Below are 19547 nucleotides of genomic sequence, written 5' to 3' on the forward strand. Positions count from 1 at the left end.
AAGGAAATGACATCTTCGATAATCAAGAGATTCTGCTGTACTCAACATACATTCGGCATTTTCACAATCAACATGCCTCGAGCACAGGCACAACAGTATCTCTTCTCTCCCACTCTAGTCATGGCTATCTAGTCGTTTGACAAGAGCTAGGGAAGCAGCCCCAAAACAAGCAACCCTGCCTCCGGGCTAGAGGTCTGCGGGCGCCTCGCAGCCTTCTGGAAGTCGTAGGCCCTGGCTGTCCGCGGCAGAACTACAACTCCCGGCAGGCCTTGTTTCTCACCACCTTCCTTTCAGCGCACAGCTTGCCGGGAGGGGGCAGGTAGCGGCCGGGCGGGGTCCAATGGGTGCCGGCTCCCGAGGAGAGGGCGGAGGAGAGGAGGAACGAGGCGGAATCTGGGCCCCGGCCCCATTCATTGCCGCGGCCCTACCGGGCGGGGGGGTCCCGTGTTTTCAGAGTCATGGAGGCGCTAATTCCTGTTATCAACAAGCTCCAGGACGTCTTCAACACGGTGGGCGCCGACATCATCCAGCTGCCACAAATAGTTGTGGTGGGGACGCAGGTGAGAGCCGAGGGCGACGTCCGCCCTGGCCAAAACTCCGCGCGCGGGCCTGGTCCCGGCTGCGCGGCGCACGCCCCGCGGCCTGCGGGACGAGGCGCGGCCGGGGCCCCGGGGCTTCCTGGGCTCCGCCGCGCCGGCCGGCCGGCCCCGGGCTGCCGTGCATCGGGGCTGGGAATCGGGGCCTGGCCGGGAGGCGAGGGGCGGAGCCGGCGCCGCGGGCTCGGCGGGTCCCAGGGGCGGGGTAGGGAAGGGACGAGCCGTCGGGCGGAACTTCAGTCCTGTGGGAGCGGGCGCGGCTTTCCCCGCGGCCGCCGCTTCCAAGGGCACTTGGGGGACGCTCGGCGCACGCGGGGCGCGTTGGCTCGTGGGGGGCGGCTAGTCCCTTCTAGGCTGGTTTCAGGGCCGCCGGGTGTTTTGTCCCCCCCACCTCGCTTTGCTGAGGGGTTGCGGAGTCCGCTTTGGAACCGCTACTGTGTAGCGCCTGACTTGTTCTGCAGTGTAATCTATCCTTCCAAGGTTTCGAGAGCGCCGAAGCAGTTAAACACAAATAAAAACTAGAAAACGACCCCCCCCCCCCCACCTGAGTGTTAGGAAGGAACATCCCATTTTTCTGCATAGACTGTGGTTTTTTGTCTTCCGTCTAAATTGAGCATCAAGGTTCTCTGGTCTCTTACAGATAACATTTTTTTATATGCAGAAATGTTGAAGAAATAATGCTATTTCTAGAGTGACAGCGAAGTATAAATTTAATTTTCTCTGCCTGCTGCTTTTTTTATTGAAAAGGAATCATGGGACATTTGTTAGAGTTCAGAGAATCGCATTTTAGAGATTAACTAGTATGTCGATTTTAAATCCTTGCTACATCTTGTACAAAATTAAAGTATAGAGTAGAGCATTATAACAGGGAACTTAATGTTCAAAATACTACATATGTAGAGTATATTCAAACACTGGAAACCTTGGAAACCAGAGACATCCTGTACTCTGTGTGCTTTTAATTAGTTAAAGCTATAGGAATTACTATTTCAGAAACAAATTTCCTTGATCTGCTATAAGAGATGTATAGATTCTGCTCTGTCCTAGAGTATTTGTAACTCTTAATGTTTGTAATAATTGGCAACTCTGAATCATCAACATGTAGCAAATTATAACCAGTATTTTTATTGAACATATATTCTTCACTGCTGTGCTCCTACTCCTAGCCCCTGGAACAGTCTGGGTTGTGTAGTAGCCGCTTCATAAATGTTTTGAATGAATATCATTCACTGTAACTAGCTAGATATTTTAAACACCAGTACTTTCATCATCAAAACCCGTTTTTGTAAATAGAATTAGAGGTGATATAAATTAAATCTTTGGTCATAATTTGGAAGTTTCCTAGAGGTAGACTAGAAACTTTTCATATACTTAAAGGGATTCTCAATGCTTTTTAAGCTCAAACCAGAAAAAGAAACAATATTGTGTGTGTACTATAGTGTCAGCGTGAATAGTTTAAAATCACAAAGTGTTTTTCTTACACAAGAGAGTGTATTTCAGTGAGTAAACCCTGTTGGCAATATTGGAAGGGGCAGGGTAGAAAAGTAAAGATCTCCCCATTTATGAAAGCCGTTAACATGTGCTAGCAGAAACCATCCTAGTAGTGACAGTTTTATGCCACATTTGCATGTTATGTTTGAAATTACTCAGAAGCAAAATTACTCAGTTTTTAGACTTGATCTAATAGGGTTATCTCCATTTAGGTCTTGATGAGCTGAAATTCAATCCTATATTACTGAGGTAGGTACAAAAGAATAACAGGAAAATGTCTTCCATGTTTTCCTCAGTATGTTGGAAAAACCTCAATACTTGATTTGAATATAAATACACCACTACTTTGTTATCTGTGCCATTTAATGTTGTGTAACATATATACAGTACACACCTCACATTCATAATTAATGGAGTAGTGTACAATGAGTGAGTTTGACATAATGTGTTCTGTGCTTAATTCTGACTGGTAAACTCAATTGCAGTGATCCTGTCTTCATAATACAGGTAAAGTCTCTATCTTACACATCACCTATATCTTAAATGGCTAAAGGTCATTTTTAAAAAAATTATTTATTTATTTTTCAAGAGAGAGAGCGTGGGGGGAAGCGGAGAGAGAGAAATTCCAATTTATTGTTCCACTTATTTATGCATTCATTGGTTGATTCTTGTATGTGCCCTGACCAGGAATCTAACCCATAACCTTGGCGTATTGGGGAGGATGTTCTCACCAACTGAGCTACCCAGCCAGGGCTGCAGGTCCTCTTTTATTGAACTTTTTAGAACAGTGTTTCTAAACTTGTTCTATATTGGAATCACTTTGAAGATATGTTTTCTGGACTCCATCCTTAGACATTTTTTAAAATTTTTTTTGGGGGGTATTTTTCTGAAGTTGGAAATGGGGAGGCAGTCAGACTCCTGCATGCGCCCGACCGGGATCCACCCGGCATGCCCACCAGGGAGCGATGCTCTGCCCATCTGGGGCGTCCCTCTGCCGCAATCAGAGCCATTCTAGCGCCTGAGGCAGAGGCCACAGAGCACCTGGGCAAACTGGCTCCAGTGGAGCCTCGGCTGCGGGAGGGGAAGAGAGAGACAGAGAGGAAGGAGAGAGGGAGGGGTAGAGAAGCAGATGGGCGCTTCTCCTGTGTGCCCTGGCCGGGAATCGAACCCGAGACTCCCACACGCCAGGCCGACGCGCTACCACTGAGCCAACTGGCCAGGGCCCATACCTCCTAATTTGTAGTATGTGAGTGAGTCTTTGATTTTAAAATGCATAAAACCGGAGAAAACAGGGAAGGGAGGCGGAGTCTGAGGGCATACCACCATCCAATAGCATGTTGATCTTGGTGGCATTCTTGCTTCAAAGTATCAACTCCTGGGTAACATTTGCTGACCCCTAAGTGTTTTAAATGTTGATTTCTTAAATTGCCTAGTATTTGTTTGGGGCCTAGAGATTTGGAAACATTAAGAAAGAGGAATTATGTTAACAGCTGTTGATCCTTCACAGATTTTATGATGTAGCTAAATAAATTGCTTTCCTGTTTCTCCAGTTGAGATCCTTTGTGTGGCAAGAACAGAAAATGGGCCCTGGCCGGTTGGCTAAGCGGTAGAGCGTCGGCCTAGCGTGCGGAGGACCCGGGTTCGATTCCCGGCCAGGGCACATAGGAGAAGCGCCCATTTGCTTCTCCACCCCTCCGCCGCGCCTTCCTCTCTGTCTCTCTCTTCCCCTCCCGCAGCCAGGGCTCCATTGGAGCAAAGATGGCCCGGGCGCTGGGGATGGCTCTGTGGCCTCTGCCCCAGGCGCTAGAGTGGCTCTGGTCGCAACATGGCGACGCCCAGGATGGGCAGAGCATCGCCCCCTGGTGGACAGAGCGTCGCCCCTGGTGGGCGTGCCGGGTGGATCCCGGTCGGGCGCATGCGGGAGTCTGTCTGACTGTCTCTCCCTGTTTCTAGCTTCAGAAAAATGCAAAAAAAAAAAAAAAAAAAAAAGAACAGAAAATGGGGAGAGCAGAGGTTAATACTTTTGTTTCTTTTTTTTTTTTTAATTTATTTTATTTATTCATTTTTAGAGAAGAGAGACAGAGAGAGATTTTGACCAGGGTGTACTTTGCAGGTGGAGGAGGAGATAAGACTTAGATAACTTTTGTTAGTCTACTTGAGAAATTTAATCACTATTTCTTAAATTGAAGGAGAGCCCTTTAGCATGTAATCCAAGCCACCACTCAAGATAGGAATCCCAATTCATAATATGAACCTGAGACTCTGGCTCAGTGTTACTAGAAATGTGCTTTTCACTTTGCCCCTCCCCCCCCCTTTTTTTGTAACAGAGACAGAGACACAGGGACAGACAGACAGGAAGAGAGAGAGAGACAGAGCATCTGTTATTCATTGCAGTACCTTAGTTGTTCATTGATTGCTTTCTCATATGTGCCTTGACTGGGAGGCTCCAGCTGAGCCAGTGACCCCTTGCTCAAGCCAGTGACCTGGGCTTCAAACCAGCAACCCTGCACTCAAGCTGGTTGAGCCCGCACCCAAGCTGGAGACCTCAGGGTTTCGAACCTCAGTCCTCTGCGTTCCAATCCGATGCTCTATCCACTGCACCACCACCTAGTTAGGTTCGCATTGCCTTTTATTTCAGTGATTTCATCATTCTACCTTTTGTAATTCAGAAAAATGCAAAAAGAAAGAGAATCTTGGGTTTAATTTTATTTTGTTTGGAATCTTGGGTTTTAAATGACCAATTTGCAAACCAGTATATTTTTAATTTAATATTTTAAACATTGAAATATAATGTATAAAATTCACCATTATAAAGCTTACAATTCAGTGGTTTTAGTTTCTTCACAATGTTGTGCAACGACTGTCACTAATTTCAGAACATTTTTATTACCCCAGAAAGAAACTCTGCTCATGAGCAGTCACTCCCCATTTGCCCTACCACCAGCCCCTAGCAACCACTAATCTTTTTATTTCTATGGATTTGCCTATTCTGGACATTTCAGATAAACGAAATCATACAATGTATGGTCTTTGTGTCTGGCTTCCTTTTTTATAATTTAAAAAATAATCTTGAATTATAGTTTACATTCAGTATTATTTTGTATTAGTTTCAGGTGAACAGCATGACTGTCTGGCTTCTTTTGTTCAGCATGATGTTTTAGAGATTCATACATGTAGTTGCATATATTAGTACTTCATTACTTTTTATGACTGAATAATACTCCATCATAGTGATTTTTTAACTGGTGTGCTGCAAGAATTTTTTTTTTTAAATCTTTTTAGATTTTATTAATTAATTAATTTATTTAAGGACTTTATTTATTTTAGAGAGAGAGAGAGAGAAAGAGAAAGAAAAGGTGTGCAGACGGTATCTTCTCCTGTGTGCCCAGACCAGGAATCTAACCCGGGACATCCACATGCCGGGCTGACACTCTACCACTGAGCCAAGCAGCCAGGGCCACAATTTATATTCTTTATAAAAAATTGAGATATAATTGACGTATAACATTACACTAATTTCAAGTGTACAGCATTATGATGTGTGTGTGTCTTGAAATGATCACAATAAATCTAGTGACCACCCATCACATATAGTTGCAAATATTTTTTATGATGAGAATTTTGAAGATTTATTTTCTTAGCAACTTTCAAATATGCAATACAGTACTATTATCTAGTCATTTTGCTGTATATTACATCGCAGGACTTTTTCTTTTTAATGTTTATTGACTTTTAGAGGAAGGGAGAGAGCAGGAGAAAGACAGGAACATTTATTCCTGCATGTGCTGTGACCAGGGATTGAACTGGCAACCTCTGTGTTTCGGGATAGTGCTCGAACCAGCTGAACCATCTGGCTAGAGCAGGACTTACCTAGTTTTCTTTACTTTTTTAGGGCTTATTTTTGTAACTGGAAGTTTTTTTTTTTTTCTGAAGCTGGAAACGGGGAGAGACAGTCAGACAGACTCCCGCATGCTCCTGACCGGGATCCACCCAGCACTCCCACCAGGGGCGATGCTCTGCCTACCAGGGGGCGATGCTCTGGCCCTCCGGGGCGTTGCTCTGTTGTGACCAGAGCCACCCCAGCGCCCGGGGCAGAGGCCAAGGAGCCATCCCCAGCGCCCGGGCCATCTCCGCTCCAATGGAGCTTCGGCCGTGGGAGGGGAAGAGAGAGACAAGAGGAAGGAGAGGGGGAGGGGTGGAGAAGCAGATGGACTCTTCTCCTGTGTGCCCTGGCCTGGAATCGAACCCGGGACTTCTGCACGCCAGGCCGATGCTCTACCACTGAGCAAACCAGCCAGGGCATGTAACTGGAAGTTTTTACCTTTTGATCACCTACACCCATTTTACCCATCCCCCTTCCTCTGGCAACCACCAGTCTTCAATCTTCTTTCTGTATCTCTTGACTCTGGTCTTTTTTTCCCCCTTTGTTTTCTTGTGTAAATATGATTCCACATACAAGTAAGATTGTGTTAATTTGTCTTGGACGTTTCACTTAGCATAATGCCCTAAAGGTTTATTCATGTTGCCATGCATTTCTTTTTTTATGGCTGAATAATATTTCATTATATATAAAATCATGTGTTCTTTATCCAGTCATTCATCAGTGGACACTATGTTGTGTCCATAGCTTGGCTATTGTAAATAATGCTGCAGTGAACATTGGGGTGCATATATCTTTTTGGAGTTAAGTGTTTTGTTTCATTCAGATAAGTACCCAGAAATGGAATTGCTGGATTATCTGGTAGTTCTATTTTTAATTTTGTGAGGAAATGCCATACTGTTTTCCCATTTACATATTCATCAACAGTATGCAAGGGTTCCCTTTTCTCCATATCCTCACCAACACATTATTATTATTATTATTACTATTTTATTTATTTGTTCATTTTAGAGAGGGAGTAGATGCTTCCAGACTATGCTTTAACCAACTTAACTCTCTGGCTAGGGCTTGATGGTTTTATTTGCTGGGCGGAAACTTTTATTTATTTATTTATTTTTGCGGAAACTTTTTAATTTAATGTAGTCCCACTTGTTTATTTCTACTTTTGGTGTCAAATCAAAAAAATCATCACCAAAACTGATGTTAAATAGCTTTTCACCCATGTTTTTTCTCTAAGAGTTTTATGGTTTGAGATCTTGTAGTCAAGTCTTTAATTTGTTTTGAGCTGATTTCTGTGTATATTGTAAGATAATTGTCTAGTTTCATTCTTTTGTCAGTGGCTGTACAATTTTCCCAGCACCTTTTTTTTTTTTTTTTTTTTTTTGTGGCAGAGACAGAGTCAGAGACAGGGACAGACAGACAGGAAGGAAGAGAGATGAGAAACATCAGTCCTTCATTGTGGTTCCTTAGTTGTCCATTGATTGATTTCTCATATGTGCCTTGACTAGGGGGGGGGGCCTGCAGCAGACCGAGCGACCCCTTGCTCGAGCAAGTGACCTTGGGCTCAAGTTGGTGAGCTTTGCTCAAACCTGATGGGCCCGCGCTCAAGCTGGCGACCTCAGGGTCTGGAACCTGGGTCCTCCACATCCCAGTCTGACGCTCCATCCTGGGACTGCGCCATCTCCTGGTCAGGCCCAGCACCATTTATTGAAGAGACTGTCCTTTCCCCATTGTATTCCTTGGCTCCTTTATTGTGAATTGACCATATATGAATAGATTTATTTTTCAGTTGTCTATTCTGTTACTGATCTGTGTGTTTTATGCCGATACTGTACTATTTTGTGGTGGTGGGAGAGGAAGGGAGAGAGAAGCATCAACTCCTTTCATTTAGTCGTGCACTCATTTATTGCTTCTCATATATGCCCGGATTGGGGCTCAAACAGGCAACCTTGGGGTTGAGCTGACGCCCTCGAGATCAAGCTGGTGACCCTTGGGATTGAACTGGTGACCTCAGTACCCTGGGCGATGCTCTATCCACTATGCACCTAGCCAGTGCCGATACTATACTGTTTTTATAGCTTTATTATGTAGTTTGAAATTGGAGCATGATGCCACCTGCTTTGTAGTTCTTCCTCAAGACTGCTTTGGCTATTCAGGGTCTTTTGTGGTTCCATACAAATTTTAGAATAGTTCTATTTCTTATTTTAAAATTTCTTTAGATTTTTTTTTTTTCGACAGAGGGGAGAGACAGAGAAAGAGAGGGGAGAAGTGGAAAGCATCAACTCATAGTAGTTGCTTCCAGTATGTACCTTGACTGGCAGTACCCGGGTTTTGAACTGGCGACCTCAGCATTCCAGGTCGACGCTTTATTCATTCACTATGACACCACAGGTCAAGCAGGATTGTTTGTTCTCTTTTTGTGAAAAATGCCATTGGAATTTTGATCGAGATTGCATTGTATCTATAGATTGCTTTGGGAAGGTAGTATGGATGTTTTAACAACATTCTTCTTTTTTTTTTTTTTTTATAATTTTATTTTTTTAATGGAGTGACATCAATAAATCAGGATACATATATTCAAAGATAAGAAGTCCAGGTTATCTTGTCGTTCAATTATGTTGCATACCCACCACCCAAAGTCAGATTGTCCTCTGTCACCTTCTATCTTGTTTTCTTTGTGCCCCTCCCACCCCCTATCCCTCTCCCATTCCCCCCTCCCCCCTGTAACCACCACACTCTTATCAATGTCTCTTAGTAACAACATTCTTCTAATCCATGAGCACAGAATATCTTTTCATTTGCGTCTTTAGTTTCTTTCATCAGTATCATACAGTTATCAATGTAGAGGTCTTTTATTTCCTTCATTTAATTTATTTCTAGGTATTCTTTTTTTAAGATTTTATTTATTGATTTTAGATAAAGGATAGAGAGAAAAGCAGGGAGGAACGGGAAACATCAACTTGTAGTTCATCAGGAATACTGACTTCCAGTTTTCTTCTCTTGCAGTGTCATTGTCTGGTTTTGTTGTCAGGGTAGTGCTGCCCTTGTAAAATGGATTTAGAAGTATTTTTTCCTCCTTTATTTTTTTGGAAGAGTTTGAGAAGGATTGGTATTCTTTAATATTTGGTAGACTTCACAAGTAAAGGCATTTGTTCCTAGGAAGTTTTGTTTTGTTTATTGGACAGTTTTTTTAAAAAAGATTTTATTTACTGATTTTACAGAAAGAGGAGAGAAAGGGTTGGGGATCGAGAAGTATCAACTCACAGTTGCTTCACTTGAGTTGCTCATTGCTTGTGAGTGCCTTGACTAAGCAGGCTGAGGGTTTCAATGCGGCAGCCTCAGTGTTCCAGGTTGAATGAAGCTCTATCCACTGCGCCACCACAGGCCAGACCATTGGGAGTTCTATTTATTTTTTTACTGATTCAGTCTGCTTACTAATGGTATGTTCAAATTTTATGTTTCTTCGTGATTCAATCTTGATAGGTTATATGTTTCTAGTAGTTTATCCATTTCTTCAAAGTTGTCCAAATTTGTTGGTGTATTTTTTTTAGTTGTCTCAGCTGATTTCTTGTATTTCTGTGTTGTTATTTCTAATTTTGTTTATTAAATCCTTTTCATTTTTTCTTGATGAGTCTAGCCAAATGCTTGTCTATCGTTTATCTTTTCCAAAAAGCAGGTCTTAGTTTTATGTATTTTTTCTATTGTCTTTTAGTCTGTATTTTGTTTATATCTGCTCTGATCCTTTTTTTTTTTAAAGAGACAGAGTCAGAGATAGGGACAGACAGGAAGGGAGAGAGATGAGAAGTATCAATTCTTCGTTGCATCACCTTAGTTGTTCATTGATTGCTTTCTTGTATATGCCTTGAATGGGGTGGTGGTGGGGCTCCAGCAAAGCGAGTGACCCCTTGCTCATGCCAGTGACCTTAGACTCAAGCCAGCGACCTTGGTCTCAAGCTAGCGTCCTTGGGCTTCAAGCCAGCTACCTTTGAGCTCAAGCTAGCAACCATGGGGTCACATCTATGATCCTACGCTCAAGGCAGCAACTGGGCGCTCAAGCTGGTGAGCCCGCACTCAAGCCGGCGACCTTGGGGTTTCAAAACTGGGTCCTCTGTGTCCCAGTCAGACTCTCTATCCCAGGGGTCCCCAAACTTTTTACACAGGGGGCCAGTTCACTGTCCCTCAGACCGTTGGAGGGCCGGACTATAAAAAAAAACTATGAACAAATCCCTATGCACACTGCACATATCTTATTTTAAAGTAAAAAAACAAAACGGGAACAAATACAGTATTTAAAATAAAGAACAAGTAAATTTAAATCAACAAGCTGACCAGTATTTCAATGGGAACTATGCTCCTCTCACTGACCACCAATGAAAGAGGTGCCTCTTCTGGAAGTGCGGTGGGGGCCGGGTAAATGGCCTCAGGGGGCCGCATGTGGCCTGAGGGCTGTAGTTTGGGGACCCCTGCTCTATCCACTGCGCCACTACCTGGTCAGGCTATCTACCCCGATCTTGGATAGTTTGTTCTTTTACTACTAACTTTGGGCTTAATTTGTTCTTATTTTTCTAGTTACATGAGGTGTAGTAATGTTTGTTTATATGACATTTTTTTAATAGATTGATTTTTAGAAAGAGAGAAAGAGAAAAGCTTTCACTTGTTCCGCTTAGTTGTGCTTTCGTTGGTTCCCCATATGTGTACTGATGGGGATCGAACTTGCAACCTTGGTGTTTAGGGATGATGCTCTAACCAACTGAGCTAACTGGCCAGGGCCATTCTCTTATTTATTAATGTAGGTATTTATTGCCATGAAATTCCCTGTTAAGACTGCTTTTGTGGCACTCCAGAATTATTGGTATGTTCTATTTCCATTTTTATTTCTCTGAAGATGATTTTTGGTATCTCTTTTCAACCATTGGTTGTTCAGTAGCATGTTATTTAACCTCTATGTTATTTGTGAATTTTCCAATTTTCTTGTAATTGATTTCTAATTTTATACCATTGTGGTTCAAAATGAGCTTGATGTAATTTCAATCTTCTGAAATTTATTAAGGCTTGTGTTATGGCCAAACATGATCTATCCTGGAGGATATTCCTTGTAAAGTTAATAACAATGTGTATTATGTTGCTTTTGGATGAAAATGTTCTGTGTATACCTGATAAATTCATCGTTATAGTGCATTGTTCAATGCCAACTTAAAAAAAATTTTTGTTTGGATAATCTACATGTTGATAAAAATAGGGTATTAAGTCTAATGTGTTGCTGTTTGTTTTTCCCTTTAAATCTGTTAATATTTGCTTAATATATTTAGTGTTTCTATTTTGGATGCATAAAAATTTGCACATGTATATTATATTCTCTTGTTGGATTGACCTCTTTATCATTATATAATGACCTTTGTCTCTTAATACAGCCTTTCTCTTAAATTCTATCTTGTTTGCGACCCTAGTTTTCTTTTGGTTTCCATTTGCATGGAATATCTTATTTCATTCCTTCACTTTCAGTCTGTGTATGTTATGTCTGAATTGAGTCTCTTGTAGACAGCATATAGATGGGTCATGATTTTTTTTTAAATTTTTTTTTCTTATTTATTCATTTTTAGAGAGGAGAGAGAGAGAGAGAGAGAGGGAGGAGAGAGAGGAGAGAGAGGAGAGACAGAGAGAAGGAGGGAGGAGCTGGAAGCATCAACTCCCATATGTGCCTTGACCAGGCAAGCCCAGGGTTTCGAACCAGCGACCTCAGCATTTCCAGGTCAATGCTTTATCCACTGCGCCACCACAGGTCAGGCTGGGTCATGATTTTTTAATCCATTTAGTCAGTCTGTAATTTGATTGGAGAATTTAATCTATACTGCTCACAGAAATTAGGGGATATTTCAAAATGAATATGAGGCAATAAAAAAGGCATTTGATTTTTTTTTTATTAAACAAGAACATCAGAAAAGGAAACAGCAAGTCAAAGAAAGTTATTCAATTATGCAAATGAGATGCAAAACCATCTTTTATTTCATTGTGAAAATACACTATAAGAAAGGCTGAAAGTACTGGAGTATTTGCATGTTCCCTGATCCTCCTAATCTTTGTGAACAGTGTATTTGCATTTAAAGTAATTATTGACAGGTATGGATTTACTACCATTTTCATATTTTCTGTTTTATAATTCCCTCCCTTGCTCCCTTACTTCCTTCTCCCCTTCCTTCCTCCCTCTCTCACTCTCTTCCATTGTGGACTGATGATTTCCTGTAGTGTGGTATGTTTAAATTCTTTTTCTTTTTTGTGTATCTGCTATAGATTTTTGCTTTGTGGTCACTATAAAGCTTACATAAAGTAACTTATACTAACAGTGGTCTATTTTAAATAAATAACCTCAATGTGAATGCATTCTAATGCTCTACATTTTTAACCCCCCTCACTTTATGTTTTTAATGTTATAATTTACCAGTACATCTTTTTATCTTCTATATCCATTTATAAATTATTATAGTTATTTTTACTACTGTTGTCTTTTAACCTTCTTACTAGATTTAGAAGTGATTAACCAACCACATTAGATTTTCCTGAGTTTTAAAATATTTACCATTACCAGTAAAATGTATACTTTCATATGTGTCTTCCTGTTACTAATTACATGCTTTCATTTTAGCTTAAAGAAGTGTCCCTTTAGTGTTTCTTATAAGGTTAGTCTAGTGATGATGAACTATGTAAGCTTTTGCTTGTCTCGAAACTCTCTCCTTTGTTTTTGAAGGACCATTTTGCCGGGTAGTGTTCTTGGTTGGCAGGTTTTGACACTCTAAATATCTTTTGACACTCTAAATATATCATGCCACTCCCTCTGGCTTGCAAAGTTTCTTATGAAAAATCTGATTATTTTATGGGGCTTTCCCTTGTACACAAAAGGTTGTTTTTTTCTCTTCTTTTAAGATCCTCTCCTTTAAATTTTTAAACTTTAATTATAATGTGTCTTGGTTTAGATCTTTTTGAGTTATTATTATTTGAAACTCTCTGGGCTTCCTGGATCTGGATATTTTTAAATTTTTCCAATTTAGGGAAATTAGCCATTATTTCTTCAGATACATTTTCTGCTTCTGCCTGACCTGTGGTGTGCAGTGGATCAAGTATCTACTTGGAACACTTAGGTCACCAGTTTGAAACCCTGGATGTGCCTGGTCAAGGCACATACAGGAAGCAACTACTATGAGTTGATGCTTCCAGCTTTACCTCCTTTTTCCTCTCTCTCCCTTTCTCTCTCTCTCTCTTCCCCCTCCCCTCTAAATATCAATAAATAAAGTGTAAAAAAACAATTAAAAAAAGTTTTTTGCTTTCTCATATTCTTCTGGGACCCCTATAATGTAAATATTGGTCTACTTGATGTTTTCCCAAGTTATTTAAGCTATCTTCACTCTTTTTCATTATTTTTTGTTTGTTTTTTGGCCTGATTGTATGAGTACACTTAGAGTTCACCAATCCTGCTTCATCTTAGTCTGTTGTCAAACTGTTCTTTTATGTCAGTTCAGTTATTGTATTCAGCTCTATAATTTGTTACTTTCTTATATACTCTCACAAAAATTAGAGATGTTTCATGAATGTGAAGCAATAAAATATCCCCTAATTTCTGTCTTTGTTGAAGTTCTTTCATTCATTCATTTTTCTCCTGAGTTCATTGAGCATATTTAAATCATTAATTTGAACTCTTATCAGGTAAATCACTTATCCTCATTTCGGAAAGTTTTTTTAAGTTTTATCTTTTGTTTGCTTGTTTGAAACACATTCCTTTATTTCTTTGTTTTCCCTGATTCTCAGTTTGTTTTTATGAATTAGATAAATAACCTGCTCTCTAGTCTTGTAGGATTGGCCTTGTATAGGATATCTACCTTATTGTTCTACTCTGCTCTAGCTCTGACTTGCTCCCAAAACTGTAATTGTTTAAGCAGCCCACTTTTTTCTTAGTGGCTCCCAGTAGTTGAGGGCATGCCAAGATCTCTCGGTGCCAAGGGAGATGGTCTCAGTTGGCACCTAGATCCAGGCTCATTGGAAGCCGAACCTTTAGGCAGCAGCTTATTTATTTATTTATTTATTTATTTATTTAGTGAGCGAGAGACCAAAGGACAGACAGGGACTGACAGGAAGGTAGAGAGATGAGAAGCATCAACTCGTAGCACTTTAGTTGCTCATTGATTGCTTTCTCATATGTGCCTTGACTGGGGGTTACCAGCTGAAAAGGATTTTCTTTTTAGATTTTACTTATTGATTTTTTAGAGAAAGGAGAGAGAGAGAGAGACAGACAGACAGACAGAGAGAGGAGAAGCGGGAAGCATCAGCTCAAAGTAGTTGCTTCCTGTATGTGTTGTGACCAGACAAGCCTGGAGTTTTGAATAGGTGACCTCAGTGTTCCAGGTCTATGCTTTATCCACTGCACCACCACAGCTCAGGTCAGGCCTGGCAGCAACTTTAAAGTACATGTAAATATACCTTTTTCAGAAGAAGACTGAAAGATGGGCATTTCTGTTCACTCTCTGTCCTGTGCTTTGGGGGTATGGTGAATCTTCATGAGTCCTTTAAGACCCATTTCTCTGTTCATTATAGCCTTGTGGGTCTTGTGGACACAATCCCTGTTGACTTTCAAAGCTGGATGTTTGTGGGCCTATCTCAGGTGTGGGTCTTAGAAGTTAGGGTACTAGATGTGAGGCTTACCCTTTGCTTCTCAGGAAACATCTGAGTGTTCTTAGTTCCTTTCTATTGTGGGTCATTGCATCTGGGTTGGGGTTTATGGCAGAATTGTGTCAGCCTCTCCTACCTGTTTCAGTGTAGGTTTTAGCCCTTCATTCAATGTGTGGGTATTACTGTTTTTTGTTTCTTTCAGAGGGAGTTGTTTAGTTTGCAGCTGTAGATTCAGTATGTCTATGATAGGATGTGAATTCAGGATCCTCCTGTATCCTCATTTTGAACTAGAACGAACACATATGATATACATATATGTATATATATTTTTTAATGTAATTGTTGCCAATGTTTAAAGATTGGTAGATTCATTTTAACAGCCCAGATACCCAGTTTTTTTAAAAAGAAAAAAATTAGAAAAATCTAACAACACTGGGCCCACATTTCAATAATCTGAGCAATGCCTATTTTAGATGGGTCAGACTGTATCTAGTCTGCCACAGCTCCCTTGCTCCTAGTTTCCTTCCTTGGTTTGTCAGTCTGTTTTTTTTTAATGGTTTGTAGAGAGACTCTGGCTGGTTGGCTCAGTGAATAGAGTGTTGGCCAGCGTGTGGATGTCCTGGGTTCAATTCCTGGTCAGGGCACACATGAGAAGCGACCATCTGCTTCTCTTCCACTCCCTTTCCCCCTTCTTTCCCTCTTTCTCTCCCTCTTTCCTTCCTGCAGCTAGTGCCTCGATTGGTTCCAGCACTGGCCCTGGGCACTGAGGGTAGCTTGGTTGATTTGAGCATTGGCCCCAGACAAGGTTGCTGGTGGATCCCAGTTGGGGCACATGTGGGAGTCTGTCTGTGTCTCCTCCTCTTACGTAAAATAAAAAAATAGTGTGAAGAGGGCAATGAAATATTTCCTTTTTCTATGTCTCTTATCAAAAGTTCAATACTACTTGAGAAATAATCTTTTATATATATTTTTATATATGTATTTAAAATACATATATATACTAAAAATAAATAAAATACATATATATATATTAATTTTAATTTTTTGTATTTTTCTGAAGTGAGAAGCAGGGAGGCAGAGAGACAGACTCCCGCATGTGCCCGACCAGGATCCACCCGGCATGCCCACCAGGGGGCAATGCTCTGCCCAGCTGGGCCGTTGCTCCGCTGCAGCCAGAGCCATTCTAGCGCCTGAGGCGGAGGCCATGGAGCCATCCTCAGCGCCCGGGCCAACTTTGCTCCAGTGGAGCCTTGGCTTCGGGAGGGGAAGAGAGAGTCAGAGAGGAAGGAGAGGGGGAGGGGTGGGGAAGCAGATGGGCGCTTCTCCTGTGTGCCCTGGCCAGGACTTGAACCCGGGACTTCCACCCACCGGGCTGACACTCAACCTCTGAGCTAGCCAGCGAGAGATCTTATATTTTAATGTAAGAAATAGTCTTACCTTTTTTAAAATTGTTTAAAAATAACGTTTTATTTCATGATGTGAGAAATATTTTTCATGTGCAAATAAAATATCAGAAGAATACAATTGGTATGTCATTTTGACTGGTCTGGGTTGGTCTACTACCTGATTTTTCATGTGCAAATAAAATATCAGAAGAATACAATTGGTATGTCATTTTGACTGGTCTGGGTTGGTCTACTACCTGCCTCTGTGTGGGCAGTTGAGTTTGTAACCCCTGTGTTATTTTGTCAGGGCTGCCATAAAATATATTACACAGACTGGGTGGCTTAAATAACAGAAATTTATTTTCTCCACGTTTTGGAGGCTAATTCAACATCAGGGTGTTGGTAGGTTCAGTTCCTTTTGAGGCTTCTCTTCGCTTGTACATGGATGACTGCCTTTTTGCTGTGTCCTCATGTAGTAGTTTCTCTGTTACACTACTGTGTCTCTGTGTGTGTGCAAATTTCTTCTTTTGTAAGGACATCAGTAGGTCAGGCTGGATTAGACCTACCCTATTGAACTCTTTTTTAACTTAATCATCTGTTTAAAGTGCCTATGTCCAAAAACGTTTTGAGGTACATATTCTTAAGGGAGGAGGTTGTTAGGGCTTCAACATATGAATTTTGGAGTAACACTGTAAGTCCAAAGCAACTAGTTGTTAAAAATCATCTAGTATGGTCTGGCCTGTGGTGATGCAGTGGAACGGGCACCAACCTGGAACACTGAGGTCCCAGGTTTGAAACTGGACTTGCCAGGTCAAGGCACATATGACAAGCAACCAATAAACAAGTAAAGTGAATCAACTATGAGTTGATACTTCTCGCTTCCCCTCTCCTCTTCCTGTAAAATCAATAAATAAAAATCTAAAAAAAAAAATCTAGTCTGGAGAAACATAACAATGTATAACTGAAAATCAGTAGCCATAAAGGAGGAAGCTAAAGTAGATCATCAGTTTAACAAAATGCAGTTAATACAGAATTTAGGAGAGAAATTTAAAAAGTATTCTTTGTGAGATATCTCATTTAAGAAGGAAGGGATAAATGGCATAGTTGATGTGATCAGGCAGCAGTAGTCACATTGAAGTTGCAGAAAACATAATTTATGAAATAGAAAAACAGCTTGAGTAACTTTTAAAAGGTAGGTCAGAAACATATGCTATGAAACATATTACAGATAAGAGACTTGATTGTAAAAGTTCAGAGAGCCGAAATTTTTACCATAGTTGATGGGGAAACTAGGAGATGACAAAGAATAAACAAAAGTTCTTTGGAGCTAAAGGATGACAGCCTTAGATTCCAATTGCTGAGCAGAAATATTGAAAGAACTGGCGTGCCTTGGTTAATTTCTGAAATCATAACAATTCGTGTCAAAATAGGAAAAGGGAGGAAAAAACAGGTTTCCTAAAAGGAAAAGAGCCAGACTGGTATCAGACCTCCAATCTGGAACAGTAACTGTTATGTGACATAGAGAAATGTTTAAAATGTAAAGTGATGACAGATTAGAAGCAAAACATGAACAAATAAACATAATGGAGAGCCTGACCTGTGGTGGCGCAGTGGATAAAGCGTCGACCTGGAAATGCTGAGGTCGCCGGTTCGAAACCCTGGGCTTGCCTGGTCAAGGCACATATGGGAGTTGATGCTTCCAGCTCCTCCCCCCTATCTCTCTCTCCTCTCTGTCTCTCTCTGTCTCTCTCTCCTCTCTAAAATGAATAAATAAATAAAGAATTAAAAAAATGAATAAATAAACATAATGGAGAAATGTTTAAAATTTTCCTAGGAAAAATAGTGGTGATTATAAAATCTGTATACATACATACTACAACCATTGTTTAAATGCAGAGAAACATAAATTAATAAGAGAACAGGTTTTGTTTTGTTTTTTATTGCCCCTTTATTTTCTTATATAAGATAATGTGAAATAAATTTGAAATTACCTGAATTGCTTCCAGTTCTGTTTGTAGCTTGAGTGTAGTACTTTGAACTTTCCAGCAGAATTGGACACGTAAGCTGTTACAGATCACTTGTGCAGGAGGACAGTTGGACACAGGAATTAACCTGTAACGTATCTCTTAGCTGCGTGGCTGTACCAAGTATCTGCTTAGGTGTGGAAGGAAGAGGCAAATGTTTTAACTTCTTAAATTATCTCTTCAAAGGAGATCCTGTACCACATATGAAACATTAAAAAATTATTTATTTATTTATTTATTTATTTTTTTTTTTTAATTCATTATAGAGAGGAGAGAGAAGGGGAGAGAGAGAGACAGAGAGGGAGAGAGAGAGGAGAGAGAGAAGGGGGGAGGAGCTGGAAGCATCAACTCCCATATGTGCCTTGACCAGGCAAGCCCAGGGTTTCGAACCGGCAACCTCAGCATTTCCAGATCGACGCTTTATCCACTGCGCCACCACAGGTCAGGCTGAAACATTAAAAAATTATTTTGAAATACTGAAAATGTCAACAAGGTATAAGGAAAAATACTATGAACACCATTGTATCTACTACCCAGTTTAAGAAATAAAATGTTAACTACCCAGTTGAATTTCCCTCCTTGCCATAGAGAGAGAACCGTTTTCCTGATGTGGTGTTTATTGTACCTGTGCACATCATTATATTTATATATCGTACATTAGTCTATCACCTAACTAATATATAGGTTTATGTGGTATAAACCCAAAGTAGTGTTGCCTGACCTGTGGTGGCACAGTGGATAGAGAGTTGACCTGGAACGCACTGAGGTCACCCTAGGCTTACCTGGTCAAGGTACATACAAGAAGCAATCAATGCACAACTAAAGTGAAGCAAGTAAGATCTCACTCCCTTTCTAAAATCAATAAATAAAACCTTAAAAAAAAAAAGTTCTGGCTGGTTGGCTCAGTATATAGCATGTTGACTGGGCATGCGGATGTCCTGGGTTCAATCCTTGGTCAGGTCACATGAGAAATGACCATCAGCTTCTTTTCCCCGACCTCTCCTCTTTCTCTCTCTCTTCCCCTTTTGTAACCAGTGCCTTGATTGGTTCAAGTGCTGGTCCTAGCTCTCAGGATAGCTCAGTTGGTCCAAGTGTGTCAGCCTTGGGCACTAAAAATAGCTCAGTTGATTCAAGCATTTGGCCTTAGATGGGGTTGCTGGTTGGATCCCAGTTGGGGTGCATGCAAGAGTCTGTTTATCTCCCCTCCTTTCACTTAAAATAAATAAATAAATAATAAAAATAAACTTGAAGTAGTGTCAAATAGTATGCATTTCTCTGTAGTTTTTTTTACACAATCATACATGTGATGATTTTTACTTATCTGTACACATTCTTGGTTTGCTCAGTTATACTGCTGTATAACAACCCATTACGTATATGAGTATGTCAGAATTTATCTTCCTGTTGAGTAATATTTGAGTGTTTCCCATCAATTTTTATAGTAATTTAGTAAACAATGGTATTAGGAACATTCCTATAAATACCTCATTGTACATGTTGGAGAATTTCTCTAAGG

At 40.8% G+C, this 19547-nt stretch overlaps 1 protein-coding gene across 8 annotated transcripts in view; it reads left to right on the top strand.

Annotated features, from left to right (window-relative positions):
• Positions 1 to 335: 335 nt before the first annotated feature.
• The window catches only part of DNM1L (dynamin 1 like), a 67267-nt gene continuing 48055 nt past the window's right edge, over positions 336 to 19547 (top strand). For 4 of the 8 annotated variants that reach the window (XM_066258085.1, XM_066258083.1, XM_066258086.1 and 1 more), the window contains exon 1: positions 338 to 560. In XM_066258085.1, the coding sequence (XP_066114182.1) occupies positions 459 to 560 (102 nt within the window). In that variant the 5' untranslated portion in view covers positions 338 to 458. Of the gene's footprint in view, positions 561 to 19547 lie in introns of all 8 variants that reach the window. The other 4 variants (XM_066258084.1, XM_066258082.1, XM_066258081.1 and 1 more) reach the window with 3 other exon arrangements.

This window comes from Saccopteryx bilineata, chromosome 2, assembly GCF_036850765.1.
Source record: "Saccopteryx bilineata isolate mSacBil1 chromosome 2, mSacBil1_pri_phased_curated, whole genome shotgun sequence".
NCBI classification, from domain to species: Eukaryota; Metazoa; Chordata; class Mammalia; order Chiroptera; family Emballonuridae; genus Saccopteryx; species Saccopteryx bilineata.